This window comes from Miscanthus floridulus, chromosome 5 (assembly GCF_019320115.1).
Source record: "Miscanthus floridulus cultivar M001 chromosome 5, ASM1932011v1, whole genome shotgun sequence".
NCBI lineage: Eukaryota > Viridiplantae > Streptophyta > Magnoliopsida > Poales > Poaceae > Miscanthus > Miscanthus floridulus.
Window position 1 is genome coordinate 38,280,510 of NC_089584.1, and position 22,114 is coordinate 38,302,623.

General features: G+C 41.8%; 1 protein-coding gene across 4 annotated transcripts; it reads right to left on the reverse strand.

The window, feature by feature from the left end:
• Positions 1 to 1,445: 1,445 nt before the first annotated feature.
• On the reverse strand, positions 1,446 to 21,006 carry LOC136449856 (uncharacterized). Of its 4 annotated transcripts, XM_066450065.1 has the most exons (6): positions 20,862 to 21,006; positions 20,629 to 20,712; positions 15,741 to 15,857; positions 9,331 to 9,923; positions 5,884 to 6,059; positions 1,446 to 2,272 (listed from the first exon to the last, which is right to left on the reverse strand). In XM_066450065.1, the coding sequence occupies exons 2-6, from the start codon at positions 20,648 to 20,650 to the stop codon at positions 1,789 to 1,791; spliced, it is 1,392 nt and encodes a 463-aa protein (XP_066306162.1). In that variant the 5' UTR covers positions 20,651 to 20,712; positions 20,862 to 21,006; the 3' UTR covers positions 1,446 to 1,788. The 4 variants fall into 4 exon arrangements, with proteins under 4 accessions (XP_066306162.1, XP_066306163.1, XP_066306164.1 ...); XM_066450066.1 differs by lacking the exon at positions 15,741 to 15,857 and having other exon boundaries at positions 20,862 to 21,005; XM_066450068.1 differs by lacking the exons at positions 1,446 to 2,272; positions 5,884 to 6,059; positions 9,331 to 9,923; positions 20,629 to 20,712; positions 20,862 to 21,006 and adding exons at positions 12,044 to 12,308; positions 12,876 to 14,054; positions 16,771 to 16,869; positions 16,962 to 18,756.
• Positions 21,007 to 22,114: the final 1,108 nt, after the last annotated feature.

The following is a 22,114-nucleotide window of genomic DNA, read 5'->3' on the forward strand; positions in this document are numbered from 1 at the left end:
TGGATCAACAGAAAATGTGGCAAACTACATGGGTCAAATGGCCATGGCCATGGGAAAGCATGGAACACTTGAGAATTTCCTTCGTCAGGTATTAACCCTCTTTTCCAAATGCATATTTGGCATAGATAAAAGGGTTGACTAAGATCTTCGAGTTTTATGTGATGGTTGTATCAAGTACTCCCTCCCAAAAAGAATGCACATCTCACTTTTCAAGAAGTTTGACTAGACACATGAAAAAAGTAATATTTATTATGATGCGTAATAAGTATCATTATATTAATCATGTAATATATTCTTATAATAAACTTATTTAGACCTACAAATATTAGTAATATTTTTTATAAACCTAGTCAAACCTTTTTAAGGTTTGACTTCTCAAGAAGTGAGTGAGTTATGTATTCTTTTTTTAGGGGACGGAGGGACTAGAGAAGTAGAGAGCGTGAAAACGGTGCCTAAATACTGCTAGTTTTCTTTTCTTTGCTGTATGTATCAAGGCTGACAAACTGCGGCTGCAGTCCCTACAACAGATGCAAAGGATCCTGACCAGTGACCACTAGACAGTCAGCTCGGGCGCTACAAGTGATTACTCTTCGCGTCTCCGTGCCGTAAACTCTCTCTGGCTTGCTCGGCCGAAGGAATAACAAGAACAATAGAACATGCAATTTGACTGCAATACTTTTCACAATTTGGTTTTCAATGGTTTATCTTATCAGGAGATTTGACAGGGCTGCGATAGACTTGATTTGGACATACCTGCACATACTATATAATCCAAATGGAAGGGGGTGTTCATGTAGCTTAGGCTGCTTAGCCATGTAGTTAACTGTTCAGCTCATGGTTCGTGATGTATTATTACCAACTGCTGTAAAATTCTCACTCTGTGTGCCCCTGATTTGCAGCGAAACATTAGAGTGCACATCGATGTTGAATTGATCGGTGGATTTTTTTTCACTCGGTAGGAACACTAGCATGAACATATTGCTTTGCCAGTAACATCTAACCAGGCATATGGCTGATCCACCACATTAAACGAGTGCCAGGAATAAAACAGGGCCAGCATTCTGGTTCTGGTATAGTAATTCCTTCGCATGTGAACACTTGCCCATAACCAGGTAATACTTTGATAGCGGTAATCATATTATATAGGGCACTTTTAACACAAATCTATTGATGCAACTTTTATGCTCTAAACTTTCATACAATTTGACTAATTGTTGATCAAAATATATAAAGTGACTTTTCCTCAAGTCAAATACGATTACCATTTCTGAATGGAGTATTTGTTTCCACCTTCATGCAATCTAGTCCCCGTTAACCGATACCACACTAAGCAAAACCGATAAGGCTCCAATCTCAGCTCAATCAGATACTGATTCATCATCATGTCCGCATAATCCTGTTTCCTGTGCGTTTCCATTACCATTTCAGCAACAAACCACCTTCAATTTGATCAATACTTTCAACACTCACTGAACAACTGCAAACCAAGCCTTCAAGTTCAAGTTGCACAAACCACACCTACGAGTTCCATTAAGTTAAAAACAGCAATCCACAAACTTAGATTATTCATGGATAGATCACACCAAAGCAGCATCTGGCCCCCATTCTCTTCTATCGACAGAAGTCAGTATGACAGGTTAGACACTACCTAGAGAACTTCCATTGTCTTATGAGCAAAGTTATATCATAATATATACAGATTGGGAGGCGCAGCAGAAGAGCAGTGCCTCCCTTAGTTAAAGCACCAGGTCCTTTGCCCCTTGAGATCTGCTTGCACTGCAGCCCCCTTCACGAGGCCCATGCAAAGTATGGGCAGATCGCCCGCCTCGTGGCAGTCCAGTTTCCGCATCCAAAGAAGTACCGTCCCTGCATGGGTCCTGGCTTGCGCACAACGCTCCACCTGCTCAGCACTCCACAGTAACAATGCATCGCTCTGTCCTTCCCTGCAGAGGTGGCGTATGGGTTAACCTGCACAGGAGATCCCAGCATCTCTTTTGGTTTCTGCTGCTGTTGGACTGGATCTGGAGAGCGGTCGGGGGATAATTGGCAAGTTGTTGACTGTGGAACAGGTTGCCACATAAGTGAGTTGGTGATAGAAAACTTGAAACCCCGGTGCATCATAAGTGCCAGGAGGCGAGCAGTATTGCGGGCATCATCAAGCCCGCAGTGAGCACGCCCCTCCCATGTAAGGCCAGCCAACTGGACTGCCTCCTTCAGGTTGCAGCGGACATCCCCATACACTTCCTGGAAAGGTACCTTCAAGTTGATCCACCTGATCAAAATTTGTTCAAAAGACTTCTAAAATTAGAATAATAATCAAGATACCTTCAGATTCAGATCATGGCCTCAGATGTGCCTCACTCATAATGAGTTCAAAAGTTTCATTAGCATGAGACGGCACAATGGCGGTAAACAAGTTAATAATCACCTTTAGCGTGAAAGCTCTAGATTGTTTAGCTCTAACTGATATGTCTATTCTATACAACAAATAGACATAAAATAACAAGCAAAAAAATATCCAATTGACAATCCAGATCAAATAAGATCGTTACTAAAATGTAGTCTCGCACTAGGTTTCTATTACACCAAGTTAAATTATCTGCATATTTCATTATTTAGTTATAGCAGAAAAAAAATATGTGAGCAATCCTAACATTTTTTTTTAAAAAAGGATCCTGATATTATTGTGAGAAAACATTTCCTGTAAAAATACCAAGGACTGCCCTGAAAAGATCAGCATAATAGCTTCTGATTCAATTTTTCTTTCTAGAATTAGTATAGTAGAGACCCCACAAAACCGCTAGCCCCTGGTTTTGGGTACCCAGTACCAGGGAGACCACTTCACCCCCTATCTCACTTATTAAAAATACTCTTCTTTATTGATTACTTTGGAAATCTTAGTATGGACTACATATTCTAAGCATATATATCTTAGGATCACTCCTGGTCATTAAATCCAGGAAGGATGACCGATAAAATGTGCCTTGCATTTCATCGCCTGCTTTACAATGAACTATCGGTACCCAGTTCAAGTTAGCATGTATTTGAGCACAACAACAAAGCCTTTAAGTCCCAAACAAGTTGGGGTAGGCTAGAGTTGAAACCCAGCAGAAGCAATCAAGGTTCAAGCACGTGAATAGCTGTTTTCCAAGCACTCCTATCTAAGGCTAAGTCTTTGGGTATGTATTTGAGCACACTGCACATAAATTTTTGCCATCCTCTGTGTGTATGATTATAAGTGTGAATGATACGAGAACCAGAAGATTAGGTGCAGAAAACGTGAGAATGGTTATAAGCTCAAAATGCCATGAGAACCAAAAGATTTAGGGCCCCTTTGGAACACAGGGATTTCACAGGAATCATACAGGAAAATCAGTTCATTTTCACAGGAAAAACGCAGAACAGGAAAATTTTGTGTGTTCCAAAGGGGCCATATTTCACACTGCAGTAAATTGTATGAAGTGATGTTATAACTCAAGGTACATCCTGCCATTGCACTATTAATATATCCCAACCTTTTGTGATACATGCAGTAACAGTCTCTAAAATTTGACTATCCATTTTTTTAATAAAAATACATAAAAAATGTTGTGTAGATATGCCTGAAAATGTCCTTACAAAATACAGAAAATTGAAAATGCCAGCCTATATTTCAGTACCAGTTGCAACACCCTCCTATATAAATTAAAATAGTTCATTTAACACTCCCCACATATCTGCTCCCATTGCAAAACAACACCTTGGGGATTCAAACAGTGGCGAAGGTGGCTAAGACATGCAGATTGGACAGCAGAAAAACCTTACACGGCTCCCCTAATAGGTTGTTTTATTGGGTTGTTGCAATAGTGTTAGGTTTACGGATGGTGCAGGATGAGCTCCAAGGCGACAGAAATGATGCTACATTTTTCATTTAAGTGCAATTTTTGTCACAGGGGTTTCAATTCAATAAGTTATACATTGCATAAAACGGCTTGGGTTTTTATTTTAACTTTGCAAGCTACATGTCCTGCCAAAAATAGAACTATTGGTTTGCAATGCTAGTAGAGATATAGGGTGCTAAATACAGTTTTTCAACTTAGCAGCGTATATTAGAAACAAAGCTACCTTTCGGGGGGTTAAATGAAATTCCCTTGCAAATTATTACAAATTTGTATATACATTATCATAAAATTCATGGAGATCGAGTAGTGTAATTTATTTCTTTAGATTATTAATATTGTAGAGGTTGGTAAATGCACAACCTGATATGTATATAAGTGTAAATGCACAACTTGACAGGACTCAGAACAACCAGAGTTTTAAGTGGTTTGGGAATTTTATATTGACACCATTGACAGGCGCACAGGTTTCATAACATACCAGTACACCACTAACTGTGCACCAACATCAGAGCCTGTCTGGTGTTTGCCATCTAGCTGTACCTGTGCTATGTGAGGCCCTGAAGTCTCCACAAAACCTCTAGCACGAGTAGTGAGCTTGCACACATTTGTGGTGTGAGTATGGTGGGTGCTGGGAAGTGTTACCTTATTGAAAATTGAAGCTTTTGAATTACATAGATAAAAATCCCATTGAAAAAATTTATATTTCAGAAGGTAAGGAGCAACCACAACATGAACCACTCACCCACTTTTTTGAAAATTGATGTAGATCATATAACAATCTGGCTCTTATCTATTCAAGCTTGTCAAAGAGGAAAATAAACAGCGCACATCTTCACTTTTATGTTACAAAGCATGAAATGATAGAAGATACAGATTAAATTTGCACACTATTACTACCCAGGGCCCTAATTCACACAGTTCATTTAGATATTATAGTATCCAAATGTCATGTATATCTCGTGAATGAAACATAATGTGGGAATTAGGGGTTCGTGACCAGGGCATCATGATCACCTTTAACAAACATATGATCAATCCAACATGTTGCAATGTTCAATAAAATCTACCAAACCCGTGGATGTAGTACACATAAAGTTAGGTAAATCTGCAAAAATTCAAGTTCATTCATCTTTGATTCAAGATTTCATCAAACACCACAAGGGATATTGTTACTACATGACAAACAATGCTGGATTGACTGCTTGTCCATTTTGTTTCTGAGCATCAAGGATGAATCTGAAATTGAATTTTTGCAGGTTTATTTAGCTTTGTATGCGCTACAGTTGTGGTCTCTAGATTAACCTTTGAAACATTGCAACATGCCGAATTTGCTAATAGGGATGCCACATCTCTAGCATACAAAATCCACACTCACAACCTACTTGGAAGTCGTGGTGCTCGAAATAAGACAGGAGAAATGAATATCAATGAGATCAATTTGGAAAAACTCGATTTTTTCCAGTTTCTGCAATTTGTCATCAGTACAGTTCACTGTGTGGCAGCAGACTTTTTGGATAAAAAAATCTAACGCACCAAAATTGGTGGATAGCGCACTAATTGAAATTTGGAGTGGCAACCCACCAAAATTCAAGTTCAGGATGCCAATTTACGCCAAATCTGCAATTTTCATAAAGCACACGTGCAATTTTCATGAAGGACGGGCCTGGTGCAAGCGGTAGAGTCTTACTGCCTGTGACCGGAAGGTCCCGGGTTCGAGTCGCGGTCTCCTCGCATTGCACAGGCGAGGGTAAGGCTTGCCACTGACACCCTTCCCCAGACCCCGCAGAGAGCGGGAGCTCTCTGCACTGGGTACGCCCTTTTTTACACGTGGAAGCAGGATAGTAGTCATTAGCATATCCTACATGACCCATAACCCTAAATCTATGATATACACACTGCATCAGACAGTGCACATAATCCATCACTTTTCCTCAATACTGATCAATAAAAATTGAGAATTCAACTGACTAAGTTATTACCATGTATATACAAGATATGTTACCTGTTAAAATAAGGGGGCTTCCTGATTCTCTTAAATCTGCATTCTGATTCCAGCATTGTACGGCAGTCCCAGTTAGACCAGGTCACAATAGCAAAGTTTGTGTTCTTGATGCCCTTGTCCTCTAGCCACTTATCGTGCATGAGTAAGGCTTCACCTAGAGGCACACCTCTGTCCACCTACACATGCATGGATCGTGTTCATATGACAACAGTAATATTCAAAACTGGCACAACAATAATGCCATGGAACCAGTGGTTTCGCATATCCATTGTGTTCAAAGTGAGATAAAAACAAAGGTACACAAAACAAAGGTGACCTCTTTATTTGTCGACTGGATTTACTATACAAATATTGAACTCCAAAACTCCAACACCAACATTCCAACTAGAAATAGCCAAAATACATAATAAATAATACTATAATAGTAATATTTCAATGAAATAATAGAAGGATTAAATTGATCAGTTAGTAAGAACTTATTATCAGCTAACCTTGAAATGCTTAGGAGCATGCTACATCGTCATCAAATCTAATGTGCTATATTTTCTTTCAGAAGAGGGAAGGAAGACTTCCATATAGTTTAAAGTTTCCTGGATCAATTTCTAGTTAAAAGATGCCTATATGTTACATTGAACACAGTGACAAGTACTTAATTACTTTTTTGTTATGTACCCATCAGTGGCTGGTACAAAACGAACACTATGAATTGCATGATCATAATGGACAATTGTTTCTCTTAGTTCCTTTTTTTAAGACAACTTCCTTAGCTCCTTTTTTTAAGACAACTTCCTTAGTTCATCGTACCATCATTGAATAACATCACTCTACAAATTGCTCAGAAAAGGACACAAAGTACTTGCTCCTCCAGCACCAACTACCACTAATATCCTAAATGTCAAGTATGGGCTACCATGGCTGGCTTCTCCAATCAGCAACCAGCATCTGCTAAAAACTGTTAATTACCACACACAACCTCTTCACAAGGTCCATACTCCATATAGCAGCAAATGGCATTGACATGCACCACATGTCCACAACCAAACTGCAAAAGCTCATTTTGTCAGAAACTAGAAGCACATAGGTTGAGCTGAACTGCTGAAGTGCACACGGTGTCACAATATACGGAGGATTAAAGGCGGCAAGAATTGGTAGCATCTTGAAAGCATGACAAAAAAAAAAGTCCAAAAGTTCTGTCCCTGAAAAAGGGGCTACTATTCCACACTAAGGATGGACCCCACAGGCTGCCGCATCTTTCAAGATTTCCTTAGTAATTTTGGTCACTATCGCTACAACAAAAAATCAAAAGCCCAAAGGCCCCCTAATAAGTGACTTAGGGCTGCTTTGAAGGAGTTATGCATCACCAGCCCACAACTTAGCAAGTTGGCTGACCCTTTTTCCACGGACCCCACGTTGCCCTTGTAGGCGGCATGGGAGCCCACAACTTAGTAAGTTGGCACCAAAAATTCATGTGAAGGGCGCATTGGCAATTCATTAATTCTAGTTCATATTTGTTGTCTTGATGCTATTGATTCATGTGTTAATGACTTGGTGTGGTCAGTTCAGTAGATTAGCTGTAGGAACTCAATCAACCAAAAAAATGTAGTTATTCTAACATCTTTATGGAGTAGAGGTACAAATAAACCCTTAGTCCTACGGCTACTAGTTCCAACAGCAAGTGTTGAAAGAGCATTTTTGGCGTTGAATGATTGTTTGATTATATTTATAGAGACCAAATTTTTCCTACATGATACGAATGAAAACATCTCTCATTTTCAAAAGCCCCCTCATCGACTTCATTTGTAATTTTAGTTAGTTGAGACTTTAGGTGTATGGATTAAAGAACTATTTGTATTTCACCCTTTGCTTTCAGATCTTTTAAATTTTTATATATGACAATGTGTTGGTTATCTATGTACACGCGATCTTGAAATCATGTGTCCGCTACTGGCAGCGACTTGCCCTTGCCCTGCATGGCAGAGGCTTGCTTGATGTGGGACATCGACTTCAACGGCGGCACGAGCAATGACGACGGCATCACATCGACTTCAACGGCAGCACGAGCAATGACGACGGCGTGTCGACTTAGTAGTGTGTGGCGACACACACCATCGCCTTTAACTCTTTCTTTTATTTGCCGTCTTAGCCTAGGTGTGAGCTTTCTAGAGTATGAACATTAATATTTTCCACAAGGTTGGGTACATAAAAACTATAAGTATATATGATTCATTGATTTGTCTTTAGAAACGCTTTCATAAAACTATAGTAGTCAGTATATATAATGACGTAGAGTACAGAATAATTATAGTAGCCAAATTTAAATCTCAAATACCAAAGAAAGGTAATAAAGCTTCAAACAGAAAAGAAGAATGGGAGTAAACTCGCGTAGCACCAGATCATATAGGTCAAAAGGCATCTCGTGTTCCCATATATTAGTAGGAACTACAAGAACTTGAACCTCACCATGTAGTCACATGATTATAAATTCTGACTGAGTTATACCCAAATTGGTTAACAGAATATTAATTATTTTATTTTTATTCTCAAGCAAATAAAAGGACTTAGCAAATCTTCTTTAACAAATCCAAATGTGAGCCTACATAGGTCAGTCCCGAGTCTTGATTCAAAAATCATTTCAAAAGTAATAGCAAAATCCTCTGAAGAAATTCACTAGCTACCAAGCAGTGCCCTTAAGGAGGTATAAGGAGACGCATGGCAACCTACCCTCTTTACAACACTGTTCTTGTGAGGCGTGGCAAGGTTACGTCATACTAACATAAAGAGGAAATGGAGAAAACGAGATGCTAAAGTAGGGAGGAAAGAAAAAGGAGAAAGGGGGAAGGGGAAGAGCAAGATAGGACCAGCCTGCCACTCCGCCAGCAAGTCCATGACCCTTCCTCTCCCGCCCCTTCCCATAGCCATGCATCACGCCCTCTCTGTAGCTGGCCGCTGGTGCCACAGCCACAAGGGAAACAACCGCTGCTTAGCCTTGCTGGCTGGACCGTGGCCCCACTCATGCTCCTATTCTATGCACTTTAGTCCTTATGGTATCAAGAAATTTTGTTGGTATATGCACCATATGTCCCCATGCATCTAATGTTGTTTCTTTGATTTGTTTAGCCCCTATTATCTCAAATTCCTGGTCCCACCTGTTGCCACACCACACATACAAACTATGGGTCATAAACAGGCCTTTAACTTCGCAGGCATCTAAAGGATGAACATAATCTGCATTTCCAAAGGTAGCTTGAAATTCAGAGTAAACTATTTGTGTGTTTATACAACTTGTTCAATCGAGACTGCATTGAAAATAACTGGTTCCTTGCTTTCTATACACTTGAGTACATATATGACTAGTCAGTCAAAAACACAAAATTCTATTAGCTTAAGCTATCATGATGACACTTATTCAGAACTATGACCTCATGATTATTCAGATTATGCACTGACCTGAATCTGCTGTATGCCAGTAAGCTCCTTGCAAAAATCGGTCAAAAATTGATGATACGTCGGCCGAACATATGTTTGGAAGCATTCTTCGAGTTTTCCAGTTGCACTGTTAACCAAGACAGATGGAAACTCAATGATTTCTTGGGGAAATGGATTGTTCACCTTGTCACAGGTTGCTTCAAAGTCAATAACCACGAAATACTGAAATTCCTGAAGCTGTGCATCATGGGGGTGACCTTGAGGGAGCATCTTGAATGGAAGATACTGAACTCTGTTCTCAATAGGGAAACCGTGGTCCCTATTTATCTGATAAAATTGGTTGTCAAAACCATAAGGTAGTGGCTGACGCACCATTTGATAATCTGAATAAATACATGGCCAGGCATAAAATTCTTGTCTGTAGAAGGGCCTGCTAAGGCCTTGATTTGGAATAGGAGACGCCTCCCAGATTTTTTCCACAGCAACAATATCATTCCTTTTTTCATTATTCTCAGGAAACCCTTCAAGTCCACCTCTCTGCTCTGGAGAGTTATACTGAGAAATATTTGGCTTGAGGCACCCTAGTGGTGCCTCATTATTGACTTGCATTTCCTCTGCATCAAATAAACTACATACATAAGAAAATGATGAAACAGTGCAATTAAGATTGTGAAATAAAACCATGCATGAAGTCAGAACATTTAATATGCATATAATTAAGGTTGCGACCAGATATTTAAAGATTCAACCAAAGAAAAAAATGATACCAAGAATAGAAAGGCATTGTTAGGGCAGCTCCGACAGTGTTGCAAGAGAGGTGCAAAATAGAGATGATTGCATCTCTACTATAATTAAAAAGCAAAGTTTGAATTATGTCCTAAGAAAGCGCCTTAAGCTAGAATAGGCACTGATGCAAGGGAATCAAATTTTGTAGGGCCCGCCTTTTAATGTCGGTAGTCTTTATGGGATGAGAGAGGATACAACTTTTTGCTTTCAATATCATTTTGGGTGGATCCTATTCCAAAACCAACTGAATTTCTAAACGCTGGAGAAATTTTGCCAAGCTAGCACCCTTCATATGGGTCCTACGTTTGTAAGAGATTGTTCTAAACACTAAAGTTGCCCTTGGTACACCAAGGCCCAAGCACATATGTCTGACAAAGCAAAAGGAAAGTCAAAAGAATCATAAAATCAAAGTCAACTGTAACAATGACTGGTCCACAACACAAGGGTTGGTGGCTAATATCTAGCAGCAGCTTCTATCACAAAAGGTAATTGATGAGTTATGCTGTGATCCTAGGTGATGTTTCAAGTATTTGAACTCTAGTATGTTAGCTAAAGCTTCAGCTTTGTCAGCAAAATATGTGAGTTTTGTGAAGCTTTGATCCAGAGCTTTACAATTTTTCTGGAGGCATCCAAAAGTTTCTGTTCAATGTTACAAACATCAGGTTAAGTTTAGAAGCACATGTCAATTGTTAAGCGCTCAAATAAAAAGGATCATTTGGATCATCATGGGGTTATCAAAGTATTTTGGAAGGAGTAGCATAGATATGTTGCGGTTCCCACCTATAACATTTGGGCCAGAAACTCATTGAAACAGAACTGCTACTGATCCTTTTGTAGGAAACATGACAAGAGGTAGAAGCAGGGGAATTCTGGACCTCAAAGCAATGAGCAATGTGTTCCGAAAGGGGCTACATGTAGTTGCTAATGCTGACAAACTGCTGACTACTCCCTCCGTTTCATTATGTTTGTCCACAACCCACAATGCACCCAAACCATGAGAATATTAGATCAAGCAAAAAAAACATTGTGAAATGACCACCCACATCCCTATTATATGACACTATACAACCAATTTCAAAGAAAAAAAAGTACTATAAGCAGCTACACTTCATATCAATTTGTGTCAACACTTCATATCAATTTGTGTCAACGCACACCCAATAATTTTTTTGAGCATAGTATGCGGTTTTCACAAACTGCAAGAATCGCATATATTAAATTAACGCACTAAAAGCTAAGTGGCATAGCAGTTAGCAAAGAGGACTTCATATTGCTAATGCTTGTTCGGCTGCATACAGGGTTAAGCAAAATGATTTGAAACAACCAATTCAAACATTCATCCAAACCAAAGTTTTGAAAATCGACGATTACGTCTCGCCTAGGCGCGCCTAGTCGCTAGGCTATGGCCTGACGCCTGGACTAGGGGGGTAATCGCCCCTCTAGGCGGGCGGAGCGACTAGGCGGAGCTAGGCGGCGACTCGGCAGCGCCCAGGAGCCCTAGGCGGCGCGGAATCGAGCTAGGCGGGCGACGCGGGCCATCGCGCGCGAAAGAATGGCTCCGCGGGCGAGCGCGCGCGCAGAGCTCCAGGCGCGGGAAAAAGCCGCGCGCTGCTGCGCTGGAGAAGGATAAGGGGGAGAAGGGGAGAGAAAGTCGTACTCGCCTCGACCTCAACCTCCGCCGGGAAGCAGGTCCCGCCGGCTGCGCTGCTCGCCTGGAAGCAGATCCCGCCGGCGAGCCTCCTCCCCGCCTGGCAAGACCCGCCGGCGACGCTGCTCCCCTGTGGCGGAACCTCCTAAATTATAGGACCCACATGCACCTGTCACTGTCCAACGACCTCTGACGACTATGCATATGTTCCTGGTAACTTAAGAAGACTGTCGGGTGTCCTCGGGGAACCCCGAATCATCCACGATTTCCGAGCAAGATCCCATTACAGAGTCATTGCAGTATTACAACATTTATTCAAATATCTACATCAGAGTAAATTAGCAGAAGTCTTACAATAACTTAGTTTACAAACCAGTTGTTTCAAACCTTACACACTAAGTTCGATACATATTACAAACCATAGTAGTAGTGGAGTGGCATTAGTAACATAATACAAACACACAATATAAGTATCCTGCCCAAGGATCACACATTCACTTATCGTCATCGACCTGAACAACAGTCATGCAGCACGGTCCAAAACAGACCTGCTCATGAGGCTCACCTGCAACAAGGGTCAACGAACCCTGAGTACAAAAGTACTCAACAAGACTTAACCGGAATAAAAACTGAGAAGACTCAGGAATGCAGGCTCAGGGATTCAAGGTATGGCTTTAGCAATAATCAAAGTTCTTTTGCGTAAAAGCTCTCTAACAAGATTCTTTATATCAACATTTTTATCTTCAAAAATATCATATACAAAGCTGACATGATCCGTAATGAGATCATGAAACTTCATATCCAACACTTTCTCAATCCTTACTCAAGTTCCAGTTATTAAACTACGATGATGAACAGAGAGTTGAGTCTCCATAACCGAGGAGCAACGACGATTCGAACCGATTAAACCCAGCTGGGAATTACACACCACACGACATATGCAGGTCCCCGACCTACATATACCAACCTACCCTCAGGTCCCCTAAAACAAGAACGGGTCCACGCCACCCGAGAATACAGTACTCGCGAATTGGAATTTCATGCTTTACGACAAAGGTTCTATTGATGAATGAATGAGATGCGCCAGAATCAAAAAGCATAACAGCAGGATGATCGACGACAGGAAACATACCCATCATCACTGGCTCCCCTTCCGGAATTTCTCCAGCTTGAATATAGAAAACCCGTCCTGTCTTCCTTTCATCTTTGCCCTTCTGAGCATTCTTATTGTTGTTCTTGTTCTGTGCTTGACCCTATTGTTGATTGGCAGGGGCCTTCTGATAATTTGGATTAGACTGCTTTGGATACGGACATTCCCTCGAGAAATGACCAGACTTGCCACAATTGAAACAGGATACTTGTGACCCTGGGGTGTTGGAGCAGGGACCCCAGAAGCATTTGTCTGTTGTGAATTCTGATTAGTTGTAGCAGGACGGACATTTGATTGTTGCCCGGCTTGGAACTGCGGCGGACGATAAGGATGACGATAATGGTTTACCGGATGATAAATCACCCTCTGCCTCTTTTGATTTCCACCGAAAGATCCAGACAGCCCACTCTTTTTCTTCTTGATCTCCTTATGCTGCCGATACTTTTCCTCTGAAGCAATTGCAATATTTACTGCCTCATGATAAGTAACATTGGTACAGGTAGTCATCATTGTCTGTAGTTTGGTATTCAGACCTCGCATGAACCATTTCTTTTTCTTAGCATCTGTATTGACATGTTCAGATGCATACTGTGAAAGATGATTAAACTTTCCCACATACTGCATAACCGTTTGATCCCCTTGCTTCAAAGCAAGGAACTCATCCAGCTTCATGGCCATCACTCCTTCTGGAATATAATGGGCTCGGAAGGCAGTACGGAACTCAGCCCAAGTTATTGGAATACCAGCTGGTTGCATAGCCACTAGGTTTGCCCACCAAGCACCTGCTGCACCTCTAAGTTGTTGGGCGGCAAACACATGTTTCTGAATCTCCGTGCATGGAATAAGATCAAATTTCTGCTCCATGGTCCGAAGCCAATCATCAGCCTCCAGTGGTTCATCGGCCTTGGTGAACACTGGTGGTCTTGTATCTGTAAAATCAACATACGTAGCCTCCTGCCTGTTATGATTACGACCACGGTTTCCTTGCATCATATTCTGATTACTCTGAGCTATCTCTCGAAGCAACCGAACATTGTCAACAGTCACATTGACTAGCGCCGCAATAGCGTCAGCCAAATTGGGTGGAACTGGTGGCGGATCAAGAATACCGTGTTCATCTTGTGAAGTACCAGGAATATGCGAACCACGCGTACGACGCATCTGTTCATAACAAACCAAACTTAACTCACAAGCCTTTATTAAACGATAAAAGAGCTTACTACAACGCATTACATTGGTTTCACTTATTTAAACACAAGCCCGCACCAAAACAAGACTACTTAACTAGATCTCACTATTTTACAACTCTACTCTTCTCCTTGACCACATCAAACCTCGTGATCGGTATCCATTCCGGAAACATTTTCGCCTTCATTATCACTTTCATCGACCATCACTAATTCTTCTGGATCGTCTTCTTCTTCCTCTTCAAGTTCATCATTATTAGCAATGATGACACCAGGGTCCATTGCATCAGCTTGAGGTTCATGATTTGGATCCAGGAGATTGCTCAGCCTATAGACTTCTTCATGTAGATTGGTAGAATATTCTTCTAAATCTTCTACATAAAATTCTAGCTCATGAGTTCTAGCTCTAGCTATATCTTCTCTATGCCAAACTTCATTCCTTCCTTCCACCATACGAACTAACATACGTTCGTAGTTCTTGTGAGCGGTGGTGAGACACCTCAATCTATCCCATAACTCTCCCACATGGATGGCATCCACAGCCCTATCTCTAGTAGCCTGATCTAACTCTGTTGTAAGCCTCTGTATCTCTGCCTAGGGATCAGGCCTAGAGCTGCTACAGCTAGCATCGTCATTCCTATGGGCAAGCTGGTGACGAGGAACTCCTTTGGGTCCAACGGACTTACGGGGTGTTACCTTGGTACGAGCCATACTGTAGGAAGCAAGATTACATAACTCAACCCAGACTCACTACCCAACCCAGACTCAGAGGTGAAAGAAGTAACAAGTGACTTAATCATGATGCATGAATCGTTCTTACGAACAAAAACATCAAAGCTTATAAGGCACATAAACAACAGTTGTTTTTATATAGGGCATAATAAGATTACTACTCCACCACACAAAGCATTTTTAATCAAATAAGGAATGGTGAGAATAAAATAAGATAAGTCGGAAGCAATTTAGACCAAATTAACAAGTTAAATAGATTTATCCCAAATCATTTTTGAAGTTTTTGTAAAACAATACAACAAAGACTTTGTAACGACCAGCTCTGATACCATTCTGTGGCAGAACCTCCTAAATTATAGGACCCACATGCACCTGTCAGTGTCCAACGACCTCTGACGACTATGCATATGTTCCTGGTAACTTAAGAAGACTGTCAGGTGTCCTCGGGGAACCCCGAATCATCCACGATTTCCGAGCAGGATCCCATTACAGAGTCATTGCAGTATTACAACATTTATTCAAATATTTACATCAGAGTAAATTAGCGGAAGTCTTACAATAACTTAGTTTACAAACCAGTTGTTTCAAACCTTATAAACTAAGTTCGATACATATTACAAACCATAGTAGTAGTGGAGTGGCATTAGTAACATAACTCATGATAACATGAATAATCGACCGTAACCAAAAACCTCTTTATATCACACAGGCGACAGGTAATCACCTGACCTTTATCTGTCTATGTATGGCTAAGCATAACTAGGCATTACGAATTAAAACTGGTAACAAAGTAGATATGAAAAAACAAGGTTGGTAATGCACCAATTCGGTTTCCACTTGACTTCTAATCACTTAATGCAGTATATAAAAGCAAAAGCGATAAAAATTTGTAAAACACAAGGTAGGTTTAAATGCATCCAGGGCTTGCCTTGATTCACGGAAAAGTCAGGTTCCGGAGATATTCCACAATTATCAAATCCGACCTCAACAGACGGATTAACTTCCTCCGCAACTTGATTAACTACCACGTGCTCACCTCCGTTCACTACACGTAGTAATAATGCCATGTTTAACATGATGCGAGATACAAAAATATGATGCTCGATGATGGATGCAAAATTAACAACTTGAATACAACTTTCCTTCGCGGTACAGTTACAAGTCAAACTAACTAAACCTTTTTCGTAACACTTACTTCAATTACCAAGGATCATTACCAACTAATGACCCAAGGTCATCACTCAATCCAAAAATTCAAACAAAATCTAAATCATTAAAGGTTACTATTTGCTTTTATGAATTAATTATTTAATTCAAAATTATGAAATAAATCAACTTGTTCCAATTGAGCTCAAAATTTTTGTAAAGGTTCATCACATGATAACTAAGTGGCAAAACAATTTTTATAATTTTTGGATAATTAATAAAGCATAGAAAAATCATGGAAACTCATTTATTAATTAATTGAGCAATTTTTATTACATCCAAAAAGTACTAAAAATCAATATTTAATATTTTTCCTAAAAAGTTTACATCACAGAGAGGTCACACAAAAAATTTCATAATTTTTGGAGCTCTAATTAATTCTATACAAAAATAACAAAAACTATCACTATTCATTCAAATCTGCAAAATAAAAAAATCCATTTTCAAAACTGAGTCACTGACACGCGACCCCACCTGTCATCCCCGTCCTCCTGCGCTCAACAGCGACGACCGCGATTTGACCACCGGTAACTCGCCGCCGGTGAGGTCTCTGGCCAAGGCGAAGGTACCAACACGTTCCCTACACCACGGCGCATCGATTGGAGGTACTAACTACGCCAATCTCGACTTGGACCGAGCTCGTCGCCGGCCATGGCGGGTCGGCCGAGCTATGCACGGCGGTGCCGCGATGTTCAAGCTACTAGAGCTTGCTAGAGCTCCCTAAAACTACTCGCGAAGCAACAGAGGCTCACCTAGATCGTGTTAGAGCGTGCGGTAGACGATGAGCAGCAAAGGTTGCGTCAGGCGACGGTGATGGCAACGACGGCGATGGCAAGCTTGACTTCCGGTGACTGCAGCAGAGGAATGGTTCAATCAAAAGGTCACAGAGAATCACGGTAACACGGCGAAGCTAAAGGGCTACAAAGCAAGGACAGATACGCACCGTGGAGCACTGGCCACGGTGAGGCGAACGCGACGTCGGTGTTGCCGGCCGCGAGGAAGAAAGGCAGCGAGCGGCGTTCCTCGGCGAAATCAAGCGACCAAGGCTAGTTGGCTGGGTGCGCAAGGAATAGGCAAAGCTGGGACAGGCTTTGCCGAGACGGTAACGGCACTAGGTCGACGGCGAAAGCTCGACGGAGCAGCGGCGGTGGCGACGGGAAAAGCAGAGGAATTGAAAAGGAGGAGAACGGCGACGTCGTTGGCTTAAAACGCGACCAGGAAGCAAAGAGAAGCTACGCAGGGGCCTTCTCCATGCCAGCGCGACGCCAAAGACGGCCACGAACGCGCCTGGAAGCCAGAGGAAGATCGCCGGCGGTGACAGCTACCCGATGGTACTGTTCCCACTAATTACAAAATTGCCACTCGATTTAAAACCCAAATTACTCACAAATTTATGTAACAACTCAAAAATCTCCAAAAATAAAAGTTGTTCAAAATTCAAAGTTCCACAACTTTGCTTTTATAACCATACCCAAATTCGGTCTACATTTTGAAATGCAAGTTTGAATTCAAAAAGGGGACATTTTGAGAATTTACGCCTTTTCAAATTACTTCAAATTTTATAAAACAACTTTGAAAACTCCAAAAACCAACTTTGTACAACTCGACAAGCTCTACACTTTTGCTTTTAGGCTCAACCCCAAAATGTGCCTAGATTTTGAAATGGGTTTTCCAAGGCAAACTTAAATGCTGAAATTAGGGTTTTTGAAAAATGCAAATCCAAACAAAACTTTGAACTTGATTCAAACAATACAATTCAACACATACAACATAAAGGTAAACTTGTTTTAGTGAATGCACATCAAAATTTTCACTAAGATCAAATGATTTGCAATGCATACGATGACATGCCCTGTTTTAGGGTTTTAAAACACCCGAGGTGTTACATCCCCGCCGGTCTCCTTCCTCCTCGACGAGCTCATCCCCACGGGTCGTGCTCATCCCCGCCGGGAAGCAGGTCTCGCCGGCTGCGCTGCTCGCCTGGAAGCAGATCCCGCTGGCGAGCCTCCTCCCCGCCTGGCAAGACCCGCCGGCGACGCTGCTCCCCGCCGGTCTCCTTCCTCCTCGACGAGCTCGTCCCCGCGGGTCGTGCTCCTCCTCGCCGGTCTCTTCGTCTTCGTCGCCAGAAGCTCCTCCCCGCCGGTCTCCTCCCAAGGTCTGTATGTCCTCCTCCCCTGCTCCTCTGTTTCCTTCCCCTGCTTTGTCTGTTTGCAAACATATACAGCCGGTCTCCTCTGTTTCCTTTCCCTGCAGTTGTTCCTTTTCCCTGCTCTCCTCTCCTCTGTTTCTGAAATCTGAAATTGTTGAATGATTCCATGTATCTACTATAATGAATCTGTGAAATTGTTGACTGCATCTAGATGTTTGGTCTGTGCTTGGAGATGCAGTGATACCTTGGTCTGTGCTTGGAGATGCAGTGGGAGCAGAAGAACAACTAGAGCTGCGTAGAAGTGCAAGGGTGAGAGAGCTCTATGAAGAAGAGTTTGAGTCCGAAGAAGAAGAGTTTGATGAAGATGAGGATGACTATGTGATGGATGAACCCTACTGAAGAAGTGTGAGATAGCTTCATGTCATGTTTTAGCTTTTATTATGCATCCATGTATCTTTAACTTATGAACTTAGAACTCCTGTCGTGTGCTTGTGTTTTGTGTTGTGAGAACTGAGAATCATCAATCATGTGATGTAGTGTACTGCTAGTCTACTATCCATTTTATATTCTGTGTTGCTGCCTGCTGTCCCTTCATGTTGGTGATTTCAAAAGGCTATCCTATGCTGCTGAAATGCTGATAATGGATGGGAGAAGGCTCAGACCTCAGATAAGTACCTAACTTGTTATTTCCTATTTTTTGTATCACTTGTATTGATGCCCAATTGCATCTAAAAGTGTTGTCCACTTCTATTGCAGCAGTGCTGCAGGAAATTCAGTGATCAGTAGTGTATCAACTGCAACTAAGGACAAAGGACCTAAGGTATGTCTACTGGTCCTTCCCTATTTTTTATCTAAATTATTCATAATTTGTGCTATAAATGTATATATTATATATTGATATATAAATATAAATTGGCAAAACGCCTAGAAAAACGCCTAGCATCGCCTAGGCTAGCCTAGGCTGGACTAGTCGCTAGGCTAAGGGTCATCGCCTAGATTTCGCCTAGCGCCTAGCAAAACTTTGATCCAAACCCAGTTAAGTTACCACATAATTCTGAAATTAAAGCATGGCGCTAAAAAACACTAAAGCCAGCACATTTCCCCCAAATCAATACAAAGATTTTGCTGCGTATGGAAACTCAAGAACACTTGTTTGCATGAGAAATCATCCTCGGGACAGGTTTTAGTGCAAGCTTCTTTTAACATGATGCAGAAGCTACACTACTAGTGCTAAACATCATAACAAATAAACAAGGACACTCTGATGAAATCAGTGATAGCATAGTAGCAGCAAGCCAGCAAGACAAAAATTATTAAAGAACATTTCAGATAACCATTAGTACAGACTGACTTCAATGTTGCCACCTATTTTTTGGATGCTTAGTAGCCTCTTAAATGTGGATGGAGCTAGCTGAAGTGTTGCGACTTTAAATCAGATGCAAAATGTTGGATCTGTGAGAAAAGGCATATGGGGTGCTAAATGTGTTTAGCTCCGCAGCGATGTGGGGCCTTTTTGGAAGCTCAGACATTCTATGTGTTTTCAGGATGGCATATGGTGCGGTATGCAAAAGTTGTAGCGTTGGTCAAGTCTTGGGAGTAACTGTGCCCCACTCGCCACCTACAGCAGTTCAGAGCTGTCGCTATCGACTCTGGTGACCAGACCAGCAAGAGTTACAATGGATGGGGCATGATCAATGATGAGGAACCGATCTGAGCATGGATGATACCTTTGGTTTTCCTAGCGTGGTTTACTTTGCATAGCCTTGGACGTGGTGTTCTGTGTGACGTGGGCTATGTTTCTTTTATATACAAACTTTGAAACTCCGATGGGTGTTTTTGGTAGGGGTGTCGGATGTGGCCATTGATCTGTTGGTATGTAACAAACCTGAAACGTTATTATGGTCCTGAATGTAATGCTGATGGACCAGGGTAAGCCGCTGGAATTCTAAGAAAACTTCAATGTTGCCACCAAATCAAATGACTGGTGTTGCTTGAAATCTATAATTAAGCATAGCCAAAGGGGGGATATCTTTTCCTGGCACAACATATCCCCATTAGCAGTGAGCAGCAACGTAAAATTATCCCTACCAAACTTGCACTCAAAATGCAAGAAGCACTACATTCAGTGAATTCCATCACATATTATGCTACCATCAGTTACCAATCCCAACAGCACCAGCTCTCAGACCAGCACACAACCAAACTCACCAAACTCTGCAGCAAAATAAACCACCTCCGTGCACAATGGCATCTCTAGTATAGCATTTCACGCAGTTACTGCAACTTAAATATCTACACACTCAGTGAGACTGAAAAGACCGGAGCCCCACAAAAAGAAAGAGAGAATTCCGCTGAAAACCCACGAAAAATCGCATCTTTTCGCCACTACCACTCGCAAGACGCGACCTTCGATACTGGAAATGGCGTTACAGGGCAAGATCTAGGGTGAGAGATCTCTGACCTGCTCGTTCGCGATCAATCATGGCCGTGGGCGATCCCGCGGCGCTGCACCATCCGGATCAGAGCTCCCCCGGCGCCACACGACCTGATCTCCGAGGGGGGAGAAAGAAAAAGAAAAACCCACCAAAAGGGAGCACGGCAAAAGCAACAGATCAGAACAGAGGACGAGTAGATCGAGCAGTAGAGAGGTAGGGCGGCAGGAGATCGAGCGTGGAATAGGGCCGGCGGACGTACATGTGACAGCGAGAGCCGGAAGGAGGAGGAGGGGGCGAAGGAACAGAGCGGCGCGGTCACCACGCGATGACGAACCTCTCCTGCTCCTGCTTCCCCTTCCCTTTCTCTCCTCACACAGCCGCACGGAGACGGGGATCGCATGCGCACGCCGAACAGCGCGCAATGGTGAGGATCCAATGGCTGGCTGACACGCGTGGTTTCTCTTACTTCTGGAGTTCTGGTGGCGGTTACCGGCGGTGGCGGGCCGAGGAACCCGTGTTTGGTAGAGACGGCGACCAACGGGCCGCTGCGTTATCTTTTCTTTCTTCCCGAAAACGTAGCCCCTGTTTCGAAATATCAGCGCTTTGAAACAAAGGAATTACAAAAACACATGAGTGAGTAAGAAAAACATACACAAATGAAAAGCAACACTTGAAAGCTTAGACAGATGTCTTTGAAAGTGATGGATATAATTTGCTCAAAAAAAGGTGATTGATATGGGAAAAACAAAAGAAACAAAGCAATAAAGTTAGAGCTCATATGTTTAGTTTCCTCCAAAATAATTATAATGGCCAATTCATAAGAATTGTTGGAAAACAATCTTTTGTTCTAAAGAGTTTCATATGATTTTTTTTCTGTAGAAATTGATTTGGTCGAATTCCTATGTTTTGCCTTCATTTGAAAGGGGTCTCAAGTTTGTGATGATAAAAAAAGTTTTATAAAACGTGAAGAGGTAATTAAAAAAGATCGCTTATTAGATAGGTCCATGGTGATATATTGAACATTAGGGTTAATACTTTTATAAAAGTTATATACGTAATGCTATCTTAAAGATATCACAATATCATAATGACCAATAATTTGGACAGTGACAAATAGGAAAAACAAAATCCATATACTTCGAAAAAAAGGTTCATATATTCTAAGGTAGATTTAAGGCCCATAGGGGCATTAAGCAAAGGTTCCATGCATCATGAGATTAGGTTCTTTGGGTTTAAGGCTGGTACCAGTCCTACATCATTCATTGATGATATCGTCTAACTACGTTGCTGCTCCTTATCTTCTCCAACATTGTACTCATCCCAACAACCGCGGGCTCCACTCCTACATTTGACGTTCCTTCCTTCGCCCTCCTCGCGCCTTACTATTGTGTATCGAGCCCACCACGTTTTTACTGATTACATGTGTTTTGTCGGGCCTTGCTAGAGAACCGATGTCGGTGTTGGGCTTGTTGTGACAATTTGGCAATGGCGTGTGTTGTGAAATTTGTTAAT

Coding starts and splice junctions, on each gene's coding strand:
- LOC136449856 (XM_066450065.1), bottom strand. CDS start 20,650: ATGATTGATCGCGAACGAGCAG. Junction 15,858..20,628: donor GATTGATCGCGAACGAGCAG/GTCAGAGATCTC, acceptor TACTACGTGTAG/TGAACGGAGGTGAGCACGTG. Junction 6,060..9,330: donor CTGGCATACAGCAGATTCAG/GTCAGTGCATAA, acceptor ATGCATGTGTAG/GTGGACAGAGGTGTGCCTCT.